Source organism: Parasteatoda tepidariorum, chromosome 2 (genome assembly GCF_982258835.1).
Source record: "Parasteatoda tepidariorum strain Cologne lab strain chromosome 2, Ptep-v5.0, whole genome shotgun sequence".
Lineage (NCBI taxonomy): Eukaryota > Metazoa > Arthropoda > Arachnida > Araneae > Theridiidae > Parasteatoda > Parasteatoda tepidariorum.
Genome location: NC_141756.1, coordinates 58,954,627 through 58,981,766, shown reverse-complemented (window position 1 = coordinate 58,981,766; position 27,140 = coordinate 58,954,627). Strand labels below are relative to the sequence as shown.

The 27,140-nt window shown below is 29.2% G+C and overlaps 1 protein-coding gene across 1 annotated transcript in view; it reads left to right on the top strand.

Annotated features, from left to right (window-relative positions):
* The window catches only part of LOC107446310 (sodium-dependent nutrient amino acid transporter 1), a 45,883-nt gene extending 24,953 nt beyond the window's left edge, over window positions 1-20,930 (top strand). Inside the window, exons 7-16 of the mRNA XM_016060923.4 lie at window positions 990-1,119; window positions 3,982-4,116; window positions 5,576-5,679; window positions 6,361-6,488; window positions 6,937-7,052; window positions 7,961-8,089; window positions 10,321-10,420; window positions 11,392-11,492; window positions 16,082-16,246; window positions 20,751-20,930. Of these exons, the coding sequence (XP_015916409.2) occupies window positions 990-1,119; window positions 3,982-4,116; window positions 5,576-5,679; window positions 6,361-6,488; window positions 6,937-7,052; window positions 7,961-8,089; window positions 10,321-10,420; window positions 11,392-11,492; window positions 16,082-16,246; window positions 20,751-20,924 (1,282 nt within the window). The 3' untranslated portion in view covers window positions 20,925-20,930. The remainder of the gene's footprint in view (window positions 1-989; window positions 1,120-3,981; window positions 4,117-5,575; window positions 5,680-6,360; window positions 6,489-6,936; window positions 7,053-7,960; window positions 8,090-10,320; window positions 10,421-11,391; window positions 11,493-16,081; window positions 16,247-20,750) is intronic.
* The last annotated feature ends 6,210 nt before the right edge of the window (window positions 20,931-27,140 follow it).

Here is a 27,140-nt window from a genome sequence, read left to right as displayed (position 1 = left end):
AGTTCATGTTTTTCGCAATCGTTTTATCCGAATTTGTCTTTAAATTGAAATGATGTTGGAAAAAAAATGCTAAATGATGTAGGAAAATATTTTTCATGAAATATTAAAAGGGAGTATTGATTGCTTTGAAAGTAAAATACTTAAGGAGAACAAACATTTTGAATTAAAGAAATGAAATAATTTCCTAAACCATTTCTATAACCAATTATATAAGTGATATTTATTTTGAGTTGAGTATGAAAATTCATTGTTGGAAAAAACGAAATATATGCGAAGTTGAATTTATGTCCAAAGTTGGTTTAATTTATGTCCATGTTTTTTTAAGCAATCTATTACTACAATTTAGTAATCTATTACTACCATGTCTAGATGTACATAGCTCGTGGCTACATTATCATGGCTAGGTTAGCATAGGCTACTCCATTGTTACAATTCCCGGTTGTTGAGTCTTGGTGGCTCAGGGCATGAAGCGTTCGCCTTCCAATGAGGTGAACCGGGCTCGAATCCAAGCGATGACTGGTCGCACCCATGTAACGCAAATGTGGGCTAGTTCCATCAAAAAAGTCCTCCACGAAGACAAACTTCTAGCAATACTTGAACCAGGAGTTCCCTTGTCTTCTGGAATTTTAAACCTGAAATTGGGTCAGCTGTTCAACGCCGGTTATAAAATAAAATAAAATGCAAATTTCCTTTTGTGAGAAATAAGTGAGCAAAATACGACTTCTATTTTTATGACAAATATGAGTAGTATTTCTACATCAAATGCCATTAAAAAATTTTACTTTTATTTAAAAACTAAGAAGCTAAAAATTATAAAGTGATTTAATATTTTAAAGTAATGTTTTAGAGAAACAATATATGTTTAAAGAAATAATATTACATTTAATATGTAATTTTTATTGATATTATAATAGTTTTTTTAATCACAATACCACAGTGTGTATTTTTTATTTCTTAAGACATAAACTCTTTTGATTTTTTTTAAATAGGACTGAAGTTCTACAGAAGCAAGTAGATACTGATTACTTAACTATAAACTGGAAGCTAGTTTTATGCCTGTTACTGACATGGACTATAGTGTATACTTCAGTCATTCAAGGAACAAATTCTTTAGGAAAAGTAAGTGAGATCATTTAATGAATCTCATAATTTTATTGACTTTGAGAAAGAAGTTGATTTTTGCATTTTTCTTAAAGAGTTTAAAGCTGTGTTTTGGGAAAGTTTAAGCAAAAATCCTTTTCTGTGATGAGAATTCATTAAATTGTCTGTTTTTTTTAATGAAAATAAAAGTAATATTCAGTGAAATAAATTAAAAATTTATTAAATTTTTAATAAAAAGCTCTTTTAATTAAATTTTTACACTGTAAAAAATTATGGATCAAATTACGGTATAAAGTACCGACACTTTGAAGTGCATCATAAATAAAATCCTTTTTACCGTAAAATATTATTTCATAAATTTTACTGTCATATTTATTCAAATAGAGTGATTCAGTGGTTTTAAATTAATAATTACTATTTCAAATTACGGTATATCAGAATTTTGGTTATGTAACATGTTCTTAACTAAAAATGGATTTTATGGTAAAAAGTACAGGCATCCTGAGTGCCTATCGTTTTTACACTAATTTGATCCGCAATTTTTTACAGTGTAGGTGGACAGACAATTTTCTTTTTTCTGTTCCTTTTTTTGTACATATTGCTTTTTATTTAAGTTTTATCAGATCTTATAGTTTAAGATCTTAACATCTTTATTTCACTTTCTTCAAAAAAATTATAATCAAAAGTTGTTGCTAGATATAAAGCATTAAGCTCTCAAAGAAAGTTGAGTTTAATAAATTTTATAAATTTACGAATTTGATGCAATTAATTAGTGTTCTCTTACACAATCTTCCACTCTTACTAACACATTATTATTGAAATATAAATTTCAATCAAAAGTTGGGGAATATTTAGAAATATTTGTTTAATGCAATTAATGTTTTTAATTAAATTTCTTTTCACTGGAAAGCAAAGTTCTGATTTATTTTATAGCTACTAACCAGTTTAATGCGTTTAACGGAAAGAGCACAACCAGTTCATTAAGTTTCAGTGGATATCAAATACAATATCACGTTTTCTTTATTATAATATGTCAATTAAAATTTCTCTTTATTTATAAGTATTCGTATATTTATAACATAAATAATTCTAACGATAAATATACGTTCGTAAATAAAATTTTGAGTGTGAAGATTTCAAATTCAAAATTAGCTTTGCTCCCATAGCTATAGTTTTTGGAATGACATTTTTAGTCTATTTTCCTCGGAATATACTAATTTAGAAATGTTTTATAATACAGGGTGTCGCATAAGTATTGCGGCAAACTTCTATGGGAGTTAAAGCATATCATCAGGATTAAAATATCATAGGAACACATGTTATTGAGTGTCGTCGTACGCAGCTAGAGACGCTTATCCCATAATGATTTGTTCAGAAGCTCACTAAGAAACAGTTCACAATAGGGAAGCGTCCCTGACGTATGGTGACTCTTCCAGGCATGGGTTCCTATAAAATTTTAATCATGATGATGTGCCCCATATCTTTTGTAAGTTTGCAGCAGCATTTATACTATCCGCCGTTATCTATAACGTTTTTAAATTTAAAAAAACTGACCAAAAATAGACTAAAAAAGTATCTTTTAAAGAAATCCACAGCTTGGAGAGAAAAACTGATTGTAGATTTGAAATCAATGATAGGAAAATATCTAAGATCTTTAAAAAAAATCTCCCTCAAAAAAATTTATTCCCAATGTTATTTATATTAGATAAATTTGTTTCATATTATGAAATAAATTCTTATTCAACGCGATGCATAGTTGGAGCTTATTGCGGAATGACAATAAAGTTCTTTCATTAAAAAAATATCACATTCTGTTTTTTTTCCCAATATTTTTCACAATTGCAATTTTTATTATACAGTTTTAAATTTTATTTATCTGAAGTTTATTAATTGGAGTACAGCAATAAAAATTCAATATTTTTAAAATTGAAAAGTTTTGTCAGGAAATTATTGTTCTCTTAATATTTGTCATGTTTCAGATTTAGACTAAGATTTGTCTTGTTTTAGGTTGTTTTAAATAAGGTTTTTACTGTACTTCGTTTACGTGGTACTTTGATTTTATTGAAATTATTCATACACTGTTAAAAATTTCTGAAAAAAATATGGTTAAATATCAGTTTATGTAATTGTTAATTGCCAACTGTGAGAAAAATCATTTATTGACTGCTTTCACCTAATACGGTTAAACAACTGGAATTTTATCCGCGGAAATTAGGTTCACCTTATGAAGCCGCTAAGTTCCTTGCAGCTAGGTACATACTACATTCGAAAGGGCTAATCTGTCAATCTCATGACCGATAGAATGAGGATTCCAATAGCAGCGTTGACTCTACAATATTTCTTTCATTCCATCAACAAGCGAAGAGTTTTCTGACTCTTGAACTTCCCACTCGGTGACTCTGGACTTGTAAAACGTAAAACTCTCTTTCATGCATAGATGACAGCACCTGATTAACACAAAAAAATTTCATATTTTCTATCTCACACGATAGATGGCACCCCTAGATAAACTAGTTAAGCCCCATTCCATGGGCTTAATTAGTTTATCCCAATTTCATGGTTCCCAATTTCACGGTTTTGAAACCATATTAGTTGTAAATGCTTACAAAACGATATAGTTTAGCATTCCTGTTTTTTTTTTAATTATACCAGTTATAAATGGTTTAAAAACTGTAAAGAAATGTTCTTAACCGTAAACTTTATGGCTAATTGAATAAGCATACCTCTGTAGGTTATTTTTACTGTAATTTTGGAATGAAAGTTCTTACATTGTATCATGCATTGAAATAGAATCAGTAATTATCCATTTCAAATTTTTTTTCCGCAGTAAATAATATTAAGTAAATAATTATCTAAGTTAAATTAGGTTCTTCATTTCAGATGTCATATTTTACAGCAATTTTTCCTTTCTTTGGTCTTATTTGCTTGCTTATTATCGCTTGCTTAGAAGAAGGCGCAGGAGAAGGCATTAAATTTTTCTTCAAGCCGGATATTGAGAAACTAAAAGACGTTAACGTAAGTTAATTAAAAATACCTAAGAGAATGTATTTTAATATTCTATTTAATAAAAATTTAATAATAGCACCTTCCTTTTTTTTAAAATTCCTTTTGTTTAGCTTCGTTAATGGGCATGCTTTTTACATATTGCATTATGTTTATATGAACTTAAGTATTTAAAACTGTAATGATAAATTGTTTTTTAGACATAATGAGATAAAGTTAAATGTAAGTACTTCTTCAAACAAAGGGATTAAAGATAAGCTAGTTAAGTCATTTAAATATTGAATGTATTTTGACATAAAATAACACCTTTTCTTTTTAAATTTTTTACCACAATCCTTAGAGACTTTTGATAAAAAAATGAAAATCGAAACGAGAAAGATTTTTATTGCTGTTAAGAACATTATTCCTTTAATTTTAAGTCATAATATATTTTCGTCCGCATAAATAAACGAATACTCTTGGAAAATATATGTAAATTTTATGATCCTATAAATATTTTATTCAATTTCGGTCATATTTGGAACTCTTATTAACTTTGTGACTTAAATTTAAAAAATTAAACAGATGGGTTTAAGTTTAATATTTAATTATATTTATTAATATTAATATTTTCTGTTATTGCATACAAAATAAAAAATAACACTTAAATTCCTTAAAAAAATTCTTTAACATAAATTTCAGATAAAAATCAACTATAATTTTAAAATACTAAAATAAAACTCTAATATTCATGTATTGCAGTTTGGTATGTGAGTTTTATTTTATTAGTTTTCATTAAAATTGAAGTGTAACTTCTTATCATTACAATATTAACAAATGACTAATTTTAACTCTAATGACTATAATTATCATAAATAGTTCATTAAACTTTCATTCTTAAATTAAAAAATTAAAGAACATATTATTATTGATGGCTCGATGTTTTTAAGTTTAATGAATTGTAAGAGCATTATTTATAATTGTATATTGGTTAGAAATTAGTTAAGAAATATTTAGAAATTAGTCATGATAGAAAAACAATATTAATAATTATTTTGAATTACAAAAGATGAAAGTATGTATGCTGTATTATATGCTTGTAGGAGAAATAATCTTGCTAGTTTCTTTTATAAATTTTTTATTAATATTAAGGGACATAATGAGATATGAAATTATAATGAAGCTTAACTTCAAAAGAAACAGTCAAGAGGGCTTATAAAATATTGAAAATAATGAGGCTGATGTGAAACACGTTAAAAAATGCAAAATTTTTAATGATTGTATATGTTTTTAAATTTATTATTTTCTTTATTACAAATGCTATTAACTAAGTATTTGTTTTAAATTTAACTATGATATAACGACACATCTATTTGAGAACACAGTTTTAATTAAACTATATTCAAAAATTACAAATCACATTTTAAGGAAAATATATAATAAATGCCTCCAACTATATTTAATAGTTTGACCTATCAACTATTTTTTCTAGGTATGGTACAAAGCAACGGAGCAATCATTCTTTTCTTTGAACATAGCCTATGGTAGTATAGTAATGATTGCAAGCTACAATAAATTCCACCACAATATTTACAGGTAAATATTACCCCCGAAGACATTTTTCATCTAAGTATTTAATACTCTGAGTTAAAATATTATTTGAAAAAATGAATTTGATTATTTTACCCATTCGATTCATAATTTCTAGAACTTATTATTTTAATTTACTAGATTTGATGGCTTGCAAACATTTTTTACTCATAGAAAAAAAAGTCTGGTTAAATTACCATATTTTAATAATATTTCGAGCAATAGAAACCAATACATACGGTATTTAAAGCATTCATTTGGTAAGGTTTGTCGGAAATTCTTGTTTTCAAAATTATAGTTCTTATTATCACATATTAAAAAGATAGAAAACTGAAAGTTAATTTCACCGAATAAATGGTTTTTATCCAATTCTCTAAGGCATTATGATAAAATTATAAAAATTTTACAATCTTTACCAACTTTTATCACATATTATAATGCTTTATTTCATTCTTAATTTACCAAATCATTACCAAAGCACTTCGATAAAAATTACTGTGCTTTTTGGTGTTCCCGTAGAGCCAAAAACTTAGTTTATACCATATTTTGGTATTTTTGACCAGACTTTTTTTCTCAGTGTGATTAGTTACGGAGATAATTTTACTTCAAAATATGGAAGGTATCTGTAATTGTAATATTTAAACTGATGTAACTTTTTCTAACTGTTCTTTTTTTAAATTTATTTAGAGATGCGATAATTATTAGTGTTCTCGATACAATTGTAAACTTATTGGCAGGATGTGTCAGTTTTGCAGTACTGGGATCACTGTCTTATAAGTATTCTAAGAATATAACAGAAGTTGTTGATCATGAAGGTAGGAATTTTTCAGTATAGTAAAATTTTAATTCATAAATTACTGTGTCCTAATAATAAAGTAATGAAATATATTTTCATATGATAATATTTCGTAATATATTTTAAAAAATATGTGCAAAAATTAGATTGATATGTGTTTTGTACAACTTATAAGCAATCTAAGAAGAGTAGTGCTTTTTTTTATTCAACTTGATCAAGATCTTAGCTAGATCAAGTCCAGAAGACCGTCCGCCCACAGAAAGTCACGAACAGCACAGGAAGAGATCACTAAAAATAATTTGTGTTGTTGTTTCTTATTTAATTTGATTTAGTCCTTAACTGGATCCAACCCAGAAGACGCTTAATCGATATTCGAGTTATTAGAAGAATATTAACTTATTTAACCTAACTTGTTTTTTTCTTAACTCATTTTATTACAAGACTGAAATATGACTATTATTCCATAGGCTTAGGATTGGCATTCATAGTATATCCAGAAGCTTTAGCTAACATTTCCTATGTACCTCAGTTGTGGTCTGTCTTGTTCTTTTTTATGCTTTTTGTCCTCGGAGTTGGAAGTTCGGTAAGTCTAAAATATTTTATATATTTTAATATGGTTACGTATCACTTCTACTTTAAAACTAACTAACTAACTCAGTGGCGCGACAGCCCATTAAGAGGGCCAAGGCCGACTGTGCCCATCTCAGTTTTCTTGACCTTGGGCTCTGGGGTGCAGGAGCATATGTTCCGGTCAGGTGGTCAGCCGAACGCGGACTTTAAAATGAATGTAATTTAAATAGTTTATAAATGCTACAATTTAAGTAAAAAATATTGTGTATATTTGCAATATTGTATATATATTAACTGCAATTCAAATTTGTATTATTTTATTTATAATAAATAGTTCATAAAGCAAAATTTTTTCTCGCGGCAGCCTTCTGCGGAGGTTCAATTATCAGAATTATTTGACCAACTGTGGCAACATGTGTAACTATGGCAATCTCATGATGCAACTGTGGCAATATAGCTAGCATATGCACAATGCTATACTTTTTTCCCTGATAAGTTCATCCCAGATAACTACCAGATCTATTCATCTGAAGCTAGTTGGGGTTCAAGCCGCTAATGGGGATTGAACCCTGTCTTTCAAAATGATAGCTCACTGACAAAGCCCTTATCCAACGAGCCATCGCGATTGAAATAGTTCATACTTATTACAACTCAAGTCGAAAATACTATATACAAATTTAAATATGACTTTTTAGTAATTAGTTTTAGATAAAAACTAGTTTAAATAGTTTAAAAATATTACAATGCAAGTCTGAATTATAGAATACTTCTTTTACAGGGTTTTCTGTCATTGCAAGTAGTATTAGTTTTAAGTGAAAATTTATGTCAATAGTTTAAAAGTATTGAGTAAAATTCTTTAACAAGTTTGTTTTCTTGTTAACAAATTGTTTGTTTTGTAACTTTTTTTTCCTCTTTCCTCAGATGTCAATGATAGAAACACTATTGACAGTTCTGAAAGACAGATTTCCAAGCCTGAGACAAAGAAAATGGCTCATCGCTTTAGTTATTTGTATGCTTTTTTGTGCTTTAGGAATACCACTTACTACGAGTGTGAGTGCAAATTCGTATTAGATAGTTGTAGTAGTATGTAAAAATATTTTTATATTTTTAATTTGTACAAGCACTGCGTTTTCTCAATCTTTTAGTTTAATATAATTATTCATTAATTGTGATATAAGAATATTATGGTATGGAAGTTTTCAAGTTTATTCTAGCTTAAAATTCAATTTTTGGGAGAAATACGTAAGGAAAAATAATTTTATAGAAAAAGCTTGTAGGTTTAAAATCAATCGCAACAAATTTTGCATAAAAATATGCGAATTAAATTAGGCTTTGTTTGACCTTTTAGGGAAAATTTTTCATAAGCATTTTGACAACTACACACATGGGTTATTATAAATATTATCTTTAAAGAGTATTTTTAGAATTCTTTTCAAAGATTGAAAGGAAAAATATGCATATTGAGATTTGAAAATATAGTATCACTTCTATGTCTCCTGCCGCAATCAAACATGTTTTGGTGTTTCGTACATTCGCCTTTCTTAATTGTGATTTGTCAGATTTTGATTGGGTTATTTCTTTTTTCTTGTTTGAATCATAATTTAGGATCGTCGAGGTAAATATTACACTTTTCCCCCCTCAATTTTGATAAAGATTTTTGTGTATATTAAAGTTAATCCTTATATTATATCCTATATATATTTAGAGAAAAATCGGGGTTAAACTAAATACTGGAGTGAACTTTTTCACAAGTATTTAAATTTTCTAATGAGTAATAAAATATTTTATATTGTTTTTATTTCCAGTATTGCGTACATTTTTTATTCAAATCCAGAAATCATTATTGTGTGGACCAATTGACTTTTTTCATACTGTTTCAAATTATGTCAAAAATGGTGAAAAAATATGGTCAAAACTATAAGAATATCGCAAAATTCACTGAGTTTCTGGTAGTTCTTTGGGAACACTAAAAAGTGTTATAATTTCTTATCGTGCTTTGGTAGTAACTTTTGGTAAAATTAACAATTAAACGTAGTTTTATTATCATGCTGTTTGATAATAAATGTGGTAAAATTTTGTATTTTGACAATACTAATTTTGACAATACTAGTATAACTTGAGATGGTGAAAAATGTTTAATTTGATAATCTCTATTTTGTTTAACAAATACTTCTTAACTTTGTTTTTCGTCGGTTAATTATTTTTATTTCTATTTAAGTTATAAGCTAAGATCTACCAATCCTGAAAACTATAAAAAAATTTTATTTGTAAGGATAAAAACACGTGGACAAGGCGAAACTAAATCAATAGCTTACCAATCTAGTTACCAACTAAGGTTGTCCCAATGTCCTAAACGAGGAGCGTAGAATTAGGGGGGCGAACCCCACTGCCAGCAGTTTTTATCCGATTTGTGCTATCTGTTTTTTAAATTTGAAAGAATTTTTAAGCCATTCGTTGCAGTACCTAAGAAACCCACCTATGTAAGTGAATAAATATAAAAATCCTACAACCTCCATAAAAGATGTACACAACAGATATCACAGATTGAGTTTTCCGAGTGCAGAATTTTTAAACACATGAAAGCATCTTTTAGGTATTTTTTCTTTTTGTAATAATCGTGAACTATGTTAGAAAAATATATAATTAACCATCCCCTAACTCCATTCCACCATTAAAATAAATTAAAATCCGCCATTAAGATAATTTTTTTTTTATTATTGGCCTTTAATAAGACCAATATTAAAAAATCTAGACATCCCAATATTGGTCCTCGGTATATGTTCATATGGACCCATATTGAGCCGATTTTGAGACCAACTGGTGGCCAATTTTGAGCTTAACTAGGTAAAATTGTTGTTAGGGCATTCTATTTGGTTAAAGGCATACACGTCAGAAGGAAAAAATTACCAAATAAATTTTAAAATGAATGATAGTTCTGAAGTATGTTTTGGTAATTTTATCGTAATGCATTAGATCACGGCATAAAAACCATTCATTCTATAAAATTTACTTTTCAGTTTTGTATTTTTACTAAATGTAGTATAATAAGAACTATAATTTTGAAAACCAGAATTTTCGGCAAACTGTAACCAAAGTGTACGGAAAAATTACTAAATGAAAATTTTAATTACCGTACATTTTGATTTAATATTAGGAATTGTTTTTTCTACCATAAATGTATTTACCATACGAGTATTTTGCACAATTATTTTACCACAATTTTTTTTTCTCTGTCTGTGGTGATTTTTTTATTAAATCTAAGTATTTTATTATTTTTATAGTCTGGGCAAACGATTTTGGTTCTGTTGAACAACTATGGAGTAGGTGTTGCTATATTCTTTTATGCTGTATTTGAAGTTGTTGGTGTGACATGGATATATGGTGAATATTTGAAAATATTTTTGTTTTTAAGTTCAGTACCGACTATTTGAATTTAGTATTAAATATTTAACAATGCACAAATTAATTTTTAAGCTCATAATTCTAATCTAATCTAAAATTTAATTTAAGATAAACTAGAAATGCTGTTGAATATGTTTTAAAAAATTGATATAGTTTATAAAATTTAAAAAGAAATTTTTAATAACAATGCCTATTTTTATTTAAAAATTAGTTAATCTTAGCGTTATCTAGAATATAAAACCAATTATACAGTTTTATAAAGCTTTAAAATTTTTTCTTGGGCTTTAAGCATTTGGAGGTTTTGAGGTAAGAATGGTTTAGATCTATGTTTTGCAAAAATGACAATTGGATCGCAATTGGTTGCATTTTAAGAATTACTGAATTTCGACAAATCAATAACATGGAAAATCAGTTTTCTCCGAAAGTTACTACACACTGAAGATGGGTCCATCAAAAATAAATAAATAAATAAATTTAAAAAAAACGTGTCCTTTTCGACTTGAAATTCATTTTTTTCTCTTGGAATTAGCATTCATGGACGTATATGGTTCTTTCCCCTTGCTCTTCATTTTTGACAGCTGTTGCGTTGAAAAATTACAAACTCATTATTAATTAGATTGTAATTATGTTGCAGGTTTTTTGTGATGAATAATTTTGAAAAACGTATTAAAAGATACATTTAATTGTAATTAAACTCGTTTTTTTTTGAATAAGTTATATTTAAAACGTATTATAAAATGATTTTTCAAAATGATCTGTACAGAATTCATAACATAAGACAAAAACATTGACTTTTTTCATGCTCAATGTATTTGATAAGGGCTCAAAAAGAGTTATTATAATTTAAAGAGATTTTAAAATGTATAGTTTAAATGCATTTTATTAACAAAAATATAATTAAATGCATTTTAATTATTTGCTTTTTTAATTTTCCTGATTGTTCATTTTAGGTTTGAACAGCTTCTGTAAGGATGTTACATATATGCTTAATAAACCTCCTGGAATATTTTGGAAAATTACTTGGGCTGTTACTGCCCCAGTTGCTTTGACGGTAAGATCATACTTAAAAATAAGATATCATCTTGTAATTTATTGGTTATTAAACTGTTATTGGTGGTCCATAATCACTTCCTTACTTATACATTATAAGAATCCTTGGAAAAAACAAAGCTACGAAATCACACGTATTACACAGTTAAAAAATTCCGGATCAAATTACGGTACCTCCTTGACTACATCGATTTAACTCTTTAGAAATGGCATACTGCAAAAAATTCCGAATCAAATTATGGTAAAAAGTAACTTTGTTTACCTCCTTGACTACTTCGATTTAACTCATCTGAAATGGCATACTGTGAAAAATTCCGGATCAAATTACGGTAAAAAGTAACTTTGTTTACTTCCTTGACTATTTCGATTTAAGTCTTCTGAAATAACATACTGTAAAAAATTCCGGATCAAATAACGGTAAAAAGTAACTTTGTTTACCTCCTTGACTACTTCGATTTAACTCTTCCGAAGCGGCATACTGGAAAAAATTCCGAATCAAATTATGGTAAAAATTAACTTTGTTTACCTCCTTGACTATTTCGATTTAACTCTTCTGAAATAACATACTGTAAAAAATTCCGGATCAAATTACGGTAAAAAGTAACTTTGTTTACCTCCTTGACTATTTCGATTTAACTCTTCTGAAGTGGCATACTGTGTAAAATTCCGAATCAAATTACGGTAAAAAGTAACTTTGTTTACCTCCTTGACTATTTCGATTTAACTCTTCTGAAATAACATACTGCAAAAAATTCCGGATCAAATTACGGTAAAAAGTAACTTTGTTTACCGCCTAGACTACTTCGATTTAACTTTTCTGAAATGGCATATTGTAAAAAATTCCGGATCAAATTACGGTAAAAAGTAACTTTGCTTACCTCCTTGACTATTTCGATTTAAGTCTTCTGAAATAACATACTGTAAAAAATTCCGAATCAAATTATGGTAAAAAGTATAGCCACGCACGTAGCCGATACTAATTATCAGAAAATCTGTTTTTACCGGATCATGTTATGGAACAAAACATCTGATGTACCGTAATTTTTACTGTAATAACTAACGTAAAATCACAGTGTAATTTAGCAAATATTACTATAATATACGGTAAAAATAGATTTTATAGTAAAATGGATATTACGGATGATGAACCCAAAGTGCTGGTACTTTATACCGTGATTCGATACATAATTTTTTACACTTTAATTTCTTCAAATAAATATTTAAGTCGTCAGATTTTGATAAAGTTTTTCTTATTTTCCCCCCGAATTTTTTAAAATCAATTTTGAGAAGAATTCTAGGAATTTTTATAAAGGGTGTTGATTACGGAACATCTCGTAATATGTTATGTTTTATTATGTTTATAGGTTACAGAAAGCATTTTTCTTTCACAGATAAAATTCCAAACTTTAAATTTAGAAATAATAAATTTATATTTAACTATAATGAATTTATATCTCACTATATTAAATTTATATCTAATTAAAATAAATTTTTTTGTTGCCACAATCTTTATATATCATTTATACAAAGTATGAATTTCATCAAAATTCGAAAAAAGATTCTTTCCGCTCCATTTGAAAAGGAATCTCTCAAGCATAAAAATCCCTGGATTAAATAAATTTTAATTAAAATTAAACTTATATTCAATAATTAAATCTCAGATAATATTTTATGTAAAATGAAAACACAATAAACACAAATTAATAATTAAGTTTTAATTTGTGTTATTTAAAATCCTTTTGTGTTAATTTCACTTGTCTTAAATTATGTTCATTCGTGTTGATTATTATTAAAAATATTAACCAGATTTTTAAGTAAAGAACAAAAGCAAATCAATGGGAAAATTTTGCAGTAACATTTAAAAACAGAATATTTGTATAACAAATGTTTTTTTGTTTAAAATATTCTGTTTCTAGAAATTTACTGAAAATTATTTATTATTGATTACGAATAAAAAAACATTTCTCTGTTTAGGTATATTATTATTTTAAAGTAAGCAGTATTTTCCCGTAAAAAACAAAAATATATTTTAAATAATCCTTGAAGTAAGTAAAAATAGACAGTGATAAGATAAAAAGGAATAAGTGATAAGAACATATAAGCTTGTTTTGCTCTGCAAGTAAAATTTAAATACTTTTTTTTTATTCTATTAAGAAGAAAAATGCTTCCGTGTTTTGATTTAAAGTTAATCTTTATTTTTTTAGAATTTGTAAATTTTATTTGAGGAATTATATGTTTTCAAAAGATTTTGTATTCATTGTGGAAAAATCTTTAATCTGGATAATACTTATTGCATAAAATAAACTTAAATCTGACTTAAGATGATAATTGAAGTGTACTTAAATTTTGAAAGAATATTTTCTTAAAAGTGCAATGTTCTAAAATAAGTTAATTACTGTTAGCTGTTATAGAAATAAAGAGGAATAATTTTTCAATATTTAATTGTTAAATTTTAAAACAATTTATATCTTTCCTTTTAAAAGACATTTTGATATGTATGAAATACTTTTATAAAACTTTTTAATCAATTTAAGGATAAATATTTTAGAAGGGTAAATATTTAGATCAGAAATTTTTATCAAAAATAAATATTTAGAAGAAACTTTCTTATTGAATAAAATAAATAATTAATAAGATAAATCAATTAAAACGAGAAAGATATAGATATTAAGCAAATGGCTTAATTTGGAAGATTTGGTAACCATAATATTTTTTTTTGAAACTAAGAGTATTTTGAAGAACTAAAGCAAATAAATAAATACAATGGTTTCAAAAACACGTTTTTTTTATTTTGACTTCTTTTTTTTTTTAAGTGTCACAATTATTTTATCTCAAAATTGTGTCTTCTGCATTTTGTAAACTTTATTTTTTGCAACTAATTTAGTTTTTATTTTAATATTTTTATGTTTTTTAAAGCATTTTGTAAATAATAGAATTGATTTTAATTTAAATAATCTCATCACTGGTATTTATCATCAATGAAGTCACCTGTATGAATTTTAATATTTGTGATAATGCTCAACTAAATAAATACTAGGAAAAACGTGTTTTCAAAACTACTGGAATATGGTAAAATTTAACGCTTTTCTGGGTCTCTGGAAACTGCGTCTGTGGTAATTTTTACCGAAGCTCTTCGGTAGAGATTTTGGTAAAATTAACAATAAAATATTATTTCATAATCTGTGATAAAATTTTGTAAAGGTAATTTTATCATTACCTTTACAAAATTTTACCTGAGAATCTGGTATAAAAACCATATATTCGGTTGAATTTACTTTTCGGTTTTGCATTTTTTAACTATACGTGTGGTAATAATAATTATGGTTTTGAAAAAACCAGAATTTGAAATAAATCATTATCCTACAAACCAAAACATTACCAAATTGTTTAAATACCGTGTATTTTAGTTTTATTAATTAGAATTATGTCTTGTTTTCACCAGAAATGTCGTTACCATACTGTGCAGTAATTTAAGCAGAATTTGTTCTCCATGCATAATCGGCATATATTTATTTAGATATAAATAATATTTTTCTAGGTATAATTGTAATGTACTTTACATGAGGTTAATTTAGCGGTGTATACTGAACAATAATAGACCCTATAATAAAAGAAAACTATTTTTCTATAGGCATCAAAAATAAGTAATTATTATAATAATTTTTCACTGGAATGTAATGAGATAAATATTAAAATTTCATTACCTAATATTGTCTGCTATTAGGTAATTACAGTAGGTTATCGTATTGCATTTTTGTATTTTTTAGAGCTAAATAAAGTTGTCTGATATAAAAATTCTTGTGTGACACAAAAGAACAAATATAAATTATTGGTATCAGAAATAAACAATATGATAATATAGTTTTGATTTTTACGATCATTTTTTTTTCATTTTGAAGATAGATACATGAATCTGAAATGAAGAATTTCATTAACTACGAGTTAAATTTTTATTACAATATAAATAGTTAATGTGTCGTTATAATCTTCACCGTTAAGAAATGGGAAATTTAAAATCACCAAATTTAAAATCACCAAATTATCTCCTTTATAGCCATATGGGAACACCAAAAAGTCTTGTTATTTTAACCAAAGCTCTTTGGTATGATTTTAGTAAAATTAACAATAAAGTATAGTTTTATAATATATGATAAAATTTGGTAATTTTATAATGATATCATAGATAATGATATAAAAAACATTCATTTGGTTAAATTTGCTTTTCCGTTTTGAATTTTTTTACTAAATGTGTAGTAATAAAACTATAATTTTGAAAACCAGAATTTGCGGAAAAGTGTTACCATGTAAATGGGAAATCTGCCTGATGAATGGTTTAAATAGAATATATTTTGTTTTTGTTAACCAAAACTATTTTTTTGTTTGGTATTTTTTTTACCAAAAATATCATTACTATAAAGTACGGTAATTTTACCAGAATATTTTTTCTAAGTACGTGTGTATTATAGCCTTAGTTTGTGTGCAAATCTGCTTTTATGCCGATTTTTTCAAATTCTCTAAAAATGCTTCTTGATATGTTTTCCATAAAACTCTTTACTTAATAATACTTTTAAAATTATTTATTAATTTTAGGTAATATTCCTATTCGGAGTAATTCACACGGAAACTGATAATAATCCTTCTGTACCTCAGTGGGCTACAATACTAGGGTGGATACTAGCTGCTTTTGCTCTAGTACAAATTCCACTTTGGTTCATTATAACATTGTACAAGGATTCCAGCGTTGGTATTGTTCAGGTAAAAGTAATTTATGTATTTCAAATTATTTGATGAATATGAATTTTTTTGCGAACGGATTTTATTGTAATTATTTATTCATAGTTAAAGTAAAAATTCTGTAATGTTAAATTTTTTTATGATGCTTTTCAATAAATCTTTTGTCCCTGTGTAGGGGGCAGGGAACTGTCCTTGCATCAGAAAGGTCCTGGGTTCGAATCCCGGGAAAGGCACGGATGTTTCTTTCTCTCTCTGTGTGTTCTATGTCCTTTCTCCTTTGTGTGTGAATGTGACCCGCCATATAAACGTGTTGTGGTTGTGCGAATGGCGTGGCAGAAGTCGAATTCCGGGCCATAGATGGCGCTACTGAAAAACAGGAACAATCACACCCCCACTGCCTAAACAGGCAAACGACAGAAAAAAAAAATTTTTTTTTCAGAGAAGAACTAAAAATTCTCAGTACTGAGGGTTGGTATCTTTTTTAACAAATAATAAAACCCAAAAGTAATAAAGTAATAAAAGACCAAACAAATATTTTCGCAAAAAAAACAAAAAAAAAACGACCGTTTTAATAACTTCTGATCAGGCGATCAGGTTTTCATGTACTAGGACTTAATCTTTATACTTCGAGGGTGCACTCTAAAATGTACTAATCAAATCGAGTAGGCGATATTATAAGAATACCGAAACAAAAACTTACTTTCTTTGATCAAATACACTGGTTATCATAAATTAAGGAAAAATCACAAAAATAGCGATAACTCTTTCAAAAGTAAGCCAAACCGTGCAAAATTTGCATATGTTGTCCACTAAGAGTAGCTGAGTAAAATTGCAATATGCAAATTAGTGGCGCTGCACTCGGCTTACGTCATCTGCCTGGAGCATAAAAGTCCAAGTTTGAGAGAAAGCACACAAATTTTACTGTGATTGCGACATTGAAAATCTGAGATAGCCAATTCGTAATAATGACCTCTAGGCATCATTTGCCTGAAGAACTACGATGGAGAGCCATCGGGAGACTAGAGGCAGGGCAGAGTCAATCAGAAGTGGCCAGATGGCTAAATGTGAGTCCATCTGTGGTTCATAGACTTTGGAGGCAATTTCAAACCACAGATTCGGCATCTAGGAGGTTCAGTCAAGGACGGCCAACTGTTACGACCAGTGCCGATGACCGATATTTGACATTAAGTGCACGCAGGAATAGAACCGCTACTCCGACACATCTTAGATCCTCTCTTGCTGCAGCCACCGGAAGGTTGGTGTCAACGTCAACTGTGCGCAGAAGGCTCCACGAAGGTGGTCTGTATGCGAGACGACCAGCCATTTGCGTGCCGCTCACATCACGCCATAGGAGAGACCGTTTGCAGTGGGCCCGACAACATGTCCACTGGACGTCAGATCAATGGAGGCCTGTTCTCTTTACGGATGAGTCCAGGTTTAGTCTAGAAAGTGACAGTAGACGTTATTTGATATGGAGAGAACCTGGGACCCGTTATCATCCATCAAACATCCGTGAAAGAGATGCATACGGAAGAGGCAGTGTCTGTGTTTGGGGAGGCATATCCTTAGGAGGACGCACATACCTCCATGTCTTTCCAAGGGGAACCGTGAATGCTCAGGTTTATCGAGACAACATCCTTGATGCTTATGTGCGCCCATATGCCGGGGCAATTGGTGATTGCTTCCTGTTACAGGACGATAATGCAAGACCACACAGAGCTCGCATTGTTGATGATTATCTTCAACAGGAAACAATTACTCGCATGGAGTGGCCAGCTCGATCCCCGGACTTGAATCCTATCGAGCACGTTTGGGATGCTCTAGGGAGGCGTGTATCTGCCATCAATCCGCCCCCTCAGACCCTTGCCACGCTTGCAACTGCTTTACAAGAGCAATGGCTCTCACTTCCTATTGAACTGATAGACCGCATAATTGAAAGCATCACACATCGCTGTTTGTGCTGTATTGCTTCTAGAGGCAATCATATTCCATATTAAAGGTACTTTTTCTATTGCAAACCGATACTTCCAATTTGTTTATTTTATACATGTGCTAATTTCTATACTACTATTAATGTCTGATAATTTCTTTTTATGTTGTTTAATACCTTACTATGTGTTGTATATTGTGGGTAAGTTTCATAAAATTCCATGTGTAATTTCTTGAGTTATCGCGATTTTTGTGAATTTTCCTTAATTTATGATAACCAGTGTATATATTAGTCTTTTGTTTCCGACGGATTTGGAATCTTGCCACTCAAGAACGGATGGAATCTGGAAAATATTGTTCCAAAAGTTTAGGCAGTTTATATTATTTGAAAATTTGAGTGCATTTATATTGAAGTAACTTTCTGCTCATTTCGCCATAACAAAGAATTTATATACATACAAATTTTGGATTTTGTCATTTAAAATAACGCAGATATAAATTGTGTAAAATTTTATGTATCTTGTTGTTCAAATTTTGTTTTCGCTCATTTTTTTTAACAGAGCAACTTATTCCATGTTATTTTATTAATAACAATATTGTTGACTAGCAAAAGTAATTCTATAATTTTCATATGATAAGTGAAGTTTTCAGGTCAATTTAGAAAACAAATGTCTAATAATAAAACATAAAATATTTAGCTTGTTAAAGTACTTTAAAAATTCCTAGTAAATTATTTAATAATAGATTAAATAATAAAATAATGTTTATAAATCAAATATCTATCATTCAAATATTCCTCACTTTTAATGTGAGCCTGGGGTGACACAAGACGGTTTTGTGGGAGAAGATTCTCTAGCCTTTGTTACTGCGTAGAGAAATCAACAGCATAGAACCAACTATGAAAACTCTATTTGATATTAACCAGATATGAAAATACTATTTGATATTATGTTTAAAAATATTTGTAAAGATTTTAACTTTGGAACACAAATTAAGTTATAAAACGTATAAATTTATGCTGAAACAGCGTAGTGATTGTAAAGGCTTTATAATAAAGAAATAGAAAAGTATATAGGTTTAAGTATAAGTAAATGTTTAAAAACTTACTTTATAATCACACTTAAATTTGACACACGATATTTCTGAATTTGAGAAATTGCTTACATCTGATGGTTAACTGGAGTGTTGGGAAGTGTTAGGATAGTTAATAGGGAGTTGGGCCCTTGTCCAAGAGGTCGTTAGTTCGATCCCTGTCGTCCGAAGACTCCCCGTTTACGAAATGGTCTAAATCTGTCGGGATCATGAAATCCTCCAAGTTTTCATAACAAATCAATACCTCTGGGGGTACTGAATCGGAGATTAATCTTGTTTTGGTTCAGATCAAAATTACGATCTACGGATGGATGGATGGTGTGTGAATGTGTACTCAATGGAAAACGGGTCTGTGACGCATGTGTGTGACAGAGCTCGAATTCTTGGCCATAGATAGCGCTACTGGAAAGCAAGAGGAAACGCAACCCTCTACCTTAAATTAGGCTTGTCAGTATTGACAAGTCGCATAAGACAACAAGAACAAGAACTGGAGTGTTAGCTACAGCACTACTTCCTAAAAACGGAATAGACCGTAAAAAATTTCCGGCGTATTTCTCCGTAAATGTTGTGCTGATGAAGTGAAGTGTGGAAAGGCTGATTAGAATTTTAAATTCCAACCCCATAACCATTTATTAGATATTTTCAAATTTTATAGATTTATTTAGACCTCAAAACTTAAACTAAGCTAAAAATATTAAGAAAAAAAATAATAAACTGCTGTCACTTGAGTGATGTCGTTCATAATTGCTATTTGTCTATTTAAACATCAAATTATCTCTTTCTTGTTTTTTACTCGAATTTCTTGTTTTTTACTCGAAGTAATTCTAAATCGTAAAAAAGTCAGAAAAATAGTTGTGGGGAAAGTAGTTATCGACCATGTCAACCTTCATCTATGAAAAGGTACCCCAACATACAATCGAGTTAACATGTCTTATATACTAGTGAATTGGAATTGTATTTTTGTAGTGTAGATGCACTACAATAGTTTTTAAAGTTTATAAATACCTCTGGAATAAATGAATACAGCTCTTAAAAAATTTAAACGATGGAGTAAATTTTCGTGATTTTAGCGTGAGTGTATAAATTGGAAATAGCCTGGAAGATACTTTAGTTTTCTCGCTTCCAACGTCACCAAACGTACACCGTAAACCATTCACATCTCTTACATTATGGAAGTTATTAGCGTTGAAACTAATCCAATTTGGAAATGTTAGAGAATTATTTCTCTTTCAAAAGAATGTGTAGAGTGCTTAATGCTTATTTCAATATGATGATTTTGGTTTTTAGAATAAGAAACTCAGTAATTAATTAGAATTTACCATCTAAATTCACACAGTTAGATTAAATCATTTTATATTTTTATATTTTATTAAAATAATTTTTATATTTTCACATCAATGAAGCTTTATAAAATGTGAATAAATTTTTTTTTAATAAAATGATACAATATTATAATTTTTAAGTAATATCAATTAATTACTAAGGACTATTTTTGTCTTTTCAGAAATTCATAAATATACTAAGACCATCTGAAAATTGGGGTCCCAGTAGTCCGATTCATTTTGCAGGATGGAAGTCATATAAAAACCCTGATCAACAATCAAAACAACCTGTAAATTTAGCTTCAACTGTGCCGGCTGCATATGAAAACCAAACATTTGCAGAAGATGTGTTTTGAAAGGAATTTGTGGCATTTGATTTTAACTTGTTTATTTAATTCTAACTTGTTGCTTTTATTGTATTGTATCCATAACGTTTTTAATCTGCAGAATTTTTCCATTTCGCATTACATTCTGTGATAATTATTGTTTCATTTTTGCACAATAAAATTTGATTTTACACTTTGTTTTGTGTTTTTAAAACTTACTCAGAATGAATTTTCTCAGAAAAATCTGTTTGACTTTAAACCGTATTATCTTTTGTTAGAAATAAAAAAACGTGCAAACTTTTCTGAAGTCTTACTAAGTTGTTAAATTGGTTCGTATTTCCGTTTAAGTTGAACCATAGTGTAGCACTGTTAGAAACTTCTTGGGGGAAAATGGTTGCATAACTATTTATTTAATTGTTATTTTATCAAATTTAAACCAAATTGTCACATAACCATAAATAAGATGGTATTCAAACTTTTAGGTGTGTGAAAAAACAGTTCATTAACTGCTTTCCCCTAATACGCTTTAACAACCAGAATTATATCTCACCAACTAGATCCACCTAATAAAACCACTTAGCTCCTTGCAGCTGAGTACAGATTACTTTCGAAAAGGCTAATTTGCCAATCTCATGACTGATAGAACGTGAATTTGAGCCCCATCGTTGTCACCACAATATTCCCCCCATTCCCTTCAACACACAAGGAGTTTCCTGTGTCCTGTACTCCCCAATTTGTGACTCTGGATTATTAGTATGAGACACCCTCGTTCACTCATAGATGGCAGCACCGTAAAGCTACTAAATGGAAAAAGTTCAGTATTAACCATCTTTTACGATAGGTGAAACAACCAGATAAACTAATTTAACCATATTTCATGGTTAATTTTATAAAACAAAGTAACTATATAATCATAATGCAATAATATAACAATCATAAATAACTATGACTATAATAACCCATTACCTAACAAAAAGCCTAGCTCTAATGTCCAGTTAAATTTTGTAACGGTTTTGAAACCATGCTAGTTGTAAATGGTAAATAATGTACAGTTTTATATTGATGTTTTTTTTAACCATATTAGCTGTAAACGGTTTTAAAACCGTAAAGGTAAAAAAAAATATCTTTCCGGTAAACTTTATGGTTAATTGGATGGGCAGACTGCTGCCGGTTATGGTTTATCACGTTCCAATGTTTCTAAAATTATGCGTTTTACTATATTTAGTGATAAAATTATTAATTATACAAAATTTCTGTTCATTGTTTTCTCTTAATTTACATCAATTTTGTTTATCAGCTTAAATAGAATTATTTCAGATAAAATATTCGACACTGTAAAAAATTCCAGATCAAAGCACTGTAAGAAGTGCCGGCATTCGTGGTGCCGGTACTTTTTACCGTAAAATCTTTTTTACTAGAAAATTCTACAAAACGAAAAATCTGATATTCTATAATTTTTACGGTAATAAGCGACGTTATATCATGGAATCACTCTAACTAAATAAATGTAACTGTAAATTTACGGTACAATATTTTACAATAAAAAGGGATTTAACGGATGATACACCTAAAGTGCCGGCACTTTATACAGTAATTTGATCCGGAATTTTTATACTGTGAATATTTAATGCTGTGAGGTGGGAAAACTATCTGGATTTTTAGATGAGATTTTTTGTTTTTTGAATAGTCCTTAAACAAACAAAAGAGGAAATAGTTGTCTCCAATTTAGGTGAGGTTTGATTTATGATATTAAAATTATTATCCAGTAATAATTTATTCGAGAATTTTATAAATTGCTTAATAAATGGGTAGTATACACAGACCGATAATATTCCTCTTCTTCTTTAATAGCACTACTGCCCTGTGCAGTTCAATGCTTTCTCAGTCTGCCTCTTCCAGACAATTCAACGTGTAGCTAGATACAATATTAATCACTGTCGTTAAAGTATATTTTTAGAACCCTCTTCAAAAGTGAAGTAAAAAAAAGCACATACATTTGTGATCGTAATTAAACATTAAGACCAGGCAAGTCTGCAGAATCACAAGTAAGGAAGGCGGATGAAAAATATCAAAATAAGGTTTGATTAACAGATGGAGCTTGAAACTGTAGAAAAGAATAGCCTTCAAACTCTCTATGTTTCCTCCGACAATCAAACTTGTTTTGATGTTTCTAGTTCCACTTCCTCAGTTGTGATTCGCTAAACTTTGATAGCGTGTTTGTTTTTTGTACAAAAACGAACTTTACTTGAATAAATACGAAATCTGATCAAAACATAACAGACAAAAATTTTTGAGTGCCGATAAATAATTCGAGAAATTCGTTGTCGGCGCGAAATTTTTGACCGCCGAGGACGGACTGTTTTTCGAGCCCTGATAATATAATACAAATAATATTTTTCGTATACTTATTAATCACGATTACACTGTGGAACAAATTGCTTGTTGCATTCACACAAATACTTCATCTATTCTGATTCGGGTTCATTCTAATTTCACATCTGAAATTAGTTTTGCTCCTTAAGCTACAGATTTTTTTTAAAATGATATTTTTAGTCACTTTGTCGAAATGTACAAATTTAAGAAAGTTATACATGACAGAGGGTCACGTAAATTTTGCGACGAATTTCTAGTTAGTTATGACACATCATCAGGATTAAAATTGCATTGGAACCCATGCCTAGAAAAGTTGTCGTGCTGGGTCAAAGACACTTCCCTGTTATAACCTGTTTCCTGTTGTACCTGTTGTCCCTGTTATATGACGCACCCCTGTTATAGCCTGTTCAGAAGCACAGGAAGAGATAGTTCAAAATGAACGCAAATACGGTGGAGCCTCATATCTATTCTATAGTATGATGTTAATGTTTGTTTCATAAATAAAGCGATCTCCAAAGCAAGTATAGTTTGTCTAAGCTAAGAACTCCTCCAGCCACAAAGTCTGAGGCAGTCTGGTGCTATGGAAAAAAAATGGCGCAATTTAGAGAGGGTAGCTTTATTCTAGGACTAACACAATGGACCGAAGAAAGAGATTCCCTTTCTCTCGTTGACTCGAGCTGAAACCACTCCCAAAACAGGTACCCCGCACCCCTACTTGAAATAGTCAGATCTCGTTACCATAGTCACCGCCATAGGTTCAGACGAATGTCTGGAGGAGTTCTTATCCTAGACAAACTATAAGGAGGTTAAACGGTTCCATAACGTAACGAGCTCTTCTTTGTGTATATTTATGAAGGGAAAGTTTCTTCGCACAATTCAGAACCGGTTTTCGCTTGAATTTTGAACAAAAAAGTGTCTTTTATGAGGAAGATATATTTACGTTTCTGCTTTAAGTCCAGTTAACAGTTAACTTAGCTCAGAATGAAAATTTTACCAGTTGTTTTTCAGAGGATTCTTTGAACATCGTAAGGAGTAAAACTGCATAGGAGCCTATTGACAGAAATGTTGTCATTCACCGATAGGTGAACTTTCCTATTATGAACTGTGTGTTTTTTCTTCTGAGAAGATTATAATAGGGGAGCGCATCTAGCCGCGTATGACGACATTTTCGGGCATAGTTTCTGCAGTATTTTTAATCCTGATAGTATTCCTTAACTCCCATAGAAGCTTATCATATCCCTTTTGCGACCTCTTGTTATACATAATGTTTTTAAACTTGTTCATTTCGGCAAAAAAATAGATTAAAAAAATTATTTAAAAAAATGTAGCTTGGAAAGAAAAAAACTTATAACAGATTTGAAAGAAAATTCTCAAGCAATTGTTATTGATATTAATGAGTATTAGAATGAATTATAGTGAATAATTAAAATACATTTCCTTTGAGATACATTATCATTTGGTGTATGCGGTATCAACATGAAAGTTTATGATATCAATATAATATCTTACAGCTCAGAAAGTGGTGAGTTAAGTTTTACATTCCAGTCAAACAATAGATAACTTCAAATAGTCATGCAATCCGTTTATCACCTTCGCTATTTTTGTCATTGCGTAGTAAAATAGATTACATGTTTTTAAAAAAGCCTTTTTGGGACTTAACATACCTTTTTTCAGTTTTTTTTATACTTAAAGTTAGATCGGGAAATAAAACTTCTTGCGAAAAAGTTCAAAGCTCAAAATATTATCACATTAAGCTATACTTTTAAAATTAGTCATACATTGTATAATTTCATGACGTGTGATTGTATTACATACGTAACATATAATTTCATGTCATATGTGATTCAATTGCACACATAACATATAATTTCACGACATACGGTTTCATTACACTCATAACTCATAATTTCATTACTTATGATTCAATTACATACATAATATATAATTTCATGACATATGATTCAATTACACAAACAACACATAATTTCATGACATATGATTCAATTACACAAATAACACATAATTTCATGACATATGATTCAATTACATCATACGCAACATATAATTTCATAGCTTAACATATAGCTTCGTAAGAACTTATTTCACAACTTTACATATAATTTCATAATAACTCATTTCATAATAACTTATAATTTCATAACAACATAATAATTTTATTACACGTACTATTAACATATCATTAACAAGTATTATTAGCATATAAATAACAAGTAGTATTAACATATAATTTCATAACAAACAAACTTTCAAGTATCTTGCATTTAATTGGATAGATATTTACTGATTTAAATGCTCTTTCCCATGTTATAGAGGAAGCAAAGTTTCCAAAAATTGTATTTTTTGAGTGGTTTGGAGGAAAATTAAGCAGGTTATTTAAAAAAAAAAAAACTATAATAAATATTATTAGGCTTCTTTAGATATTAAAGCGTATTAAATATATTTTTCAACAAAATTAATTTATAAAGATTTATCTTTTCATGATTCCAGCTGTGAGTCCATCTGACCCGTTAATATGTTTTCTCATATGAGTTTCCATCATAGGTATATTAGAATAGATATATCAGAATAGACATCATAGGTATATAAGAATATAGATAATAGGTAATTCAGAATAAATAGCATAGGTATACAAAAATAGATATAGGTATATCAGACTAGGTAGCATATGTGCATGTAAGAATATATTGTCACGTTAAAGTGTTTAGATTTAGTGTAGATTACAAGATGAGGTTTTGATAATCAATTTATTAACGTCAAGAAATTACAAACGCCGAGAACCAGTCTGCACCAAGAAGAACTCCTCTTTCATCATCATCATCATCATTTGGGATTGCTCAGGGCCTTTAGGCCCCGTAGGGGCCTTTTACCCTTCTATCTGGTACTAGTGAGATCTGACTTGGTTGTATCTGTGATAAAAGAGAAGGAGAGAGAGAGAAAAGAAGGAAACTAATGTAATATTAGTTTAATATTAGATGTGCGCGACTGCAGCGCCCAAAGCCACGCCTACATTTGAAGTTGAATATTAGCGCCAGTTATGGCTAGCGGAGAAATATCAAGTAAATAATATTGAGATAATGCAATCAGCACCAATAAAGTTTAGCGGTAAATGTTGCAACTAAATTGGCCCTTTTAAAAGCCTTTTTTAATATTAAAATTTTTTAAAATTAATTAAAATTTTTCGAAAGTATTGCATCACTAGTTAGAAAGTATGCAATAGGTCTGATTTTAGAGTCCTCTATTAACATATCTGCCTCAAAAATTTTATAAAAGTTTGCTGCATTACATTTCATCGCATTTTTAAAAAATTTGGAATTTAGATCAACAATTGTTTCAGTTAAGGTTTTAATGTGGAAATCTCTATGGATGGCACTATTTATTATAAAGTATGGCATTCCACTCATTTTTCTTAGAATTTTATTTTGGAAGGTATTTAATTTCTTTGTTTGCTTTTTATTCAAGTTGCACCAGGCTGGGGATGCAGAAGTTAAGATCGGTCGAATATATGTTGTGTATATGAATTTTTTGTTTTTAAGGGACATTTTTGAAAAGGGTCCAAGGATACATTTCAGTTTATTATTAATGCCATGGGCTTTACCAAGAATATTATTAATATGATCGTCCCAGTTTAATTTATTATTAATTGTGAGACCTAAATATGTAGCTTGGTTAACAATTGGAATTTGGTTTTCATAAAAGGTTAGAGTATTTGTAATAATTTGGCTTCTTGGCTTTTTAATAATAAGCACTTTGGATTTTTGAGCGTTAATATCAATTTTCCAATTTGAGCACCAAGTTTCAAGTGTGCTGATGTTATCCTGCAGTTTTAATAAGGCATTATTTGCAGATTTTGAC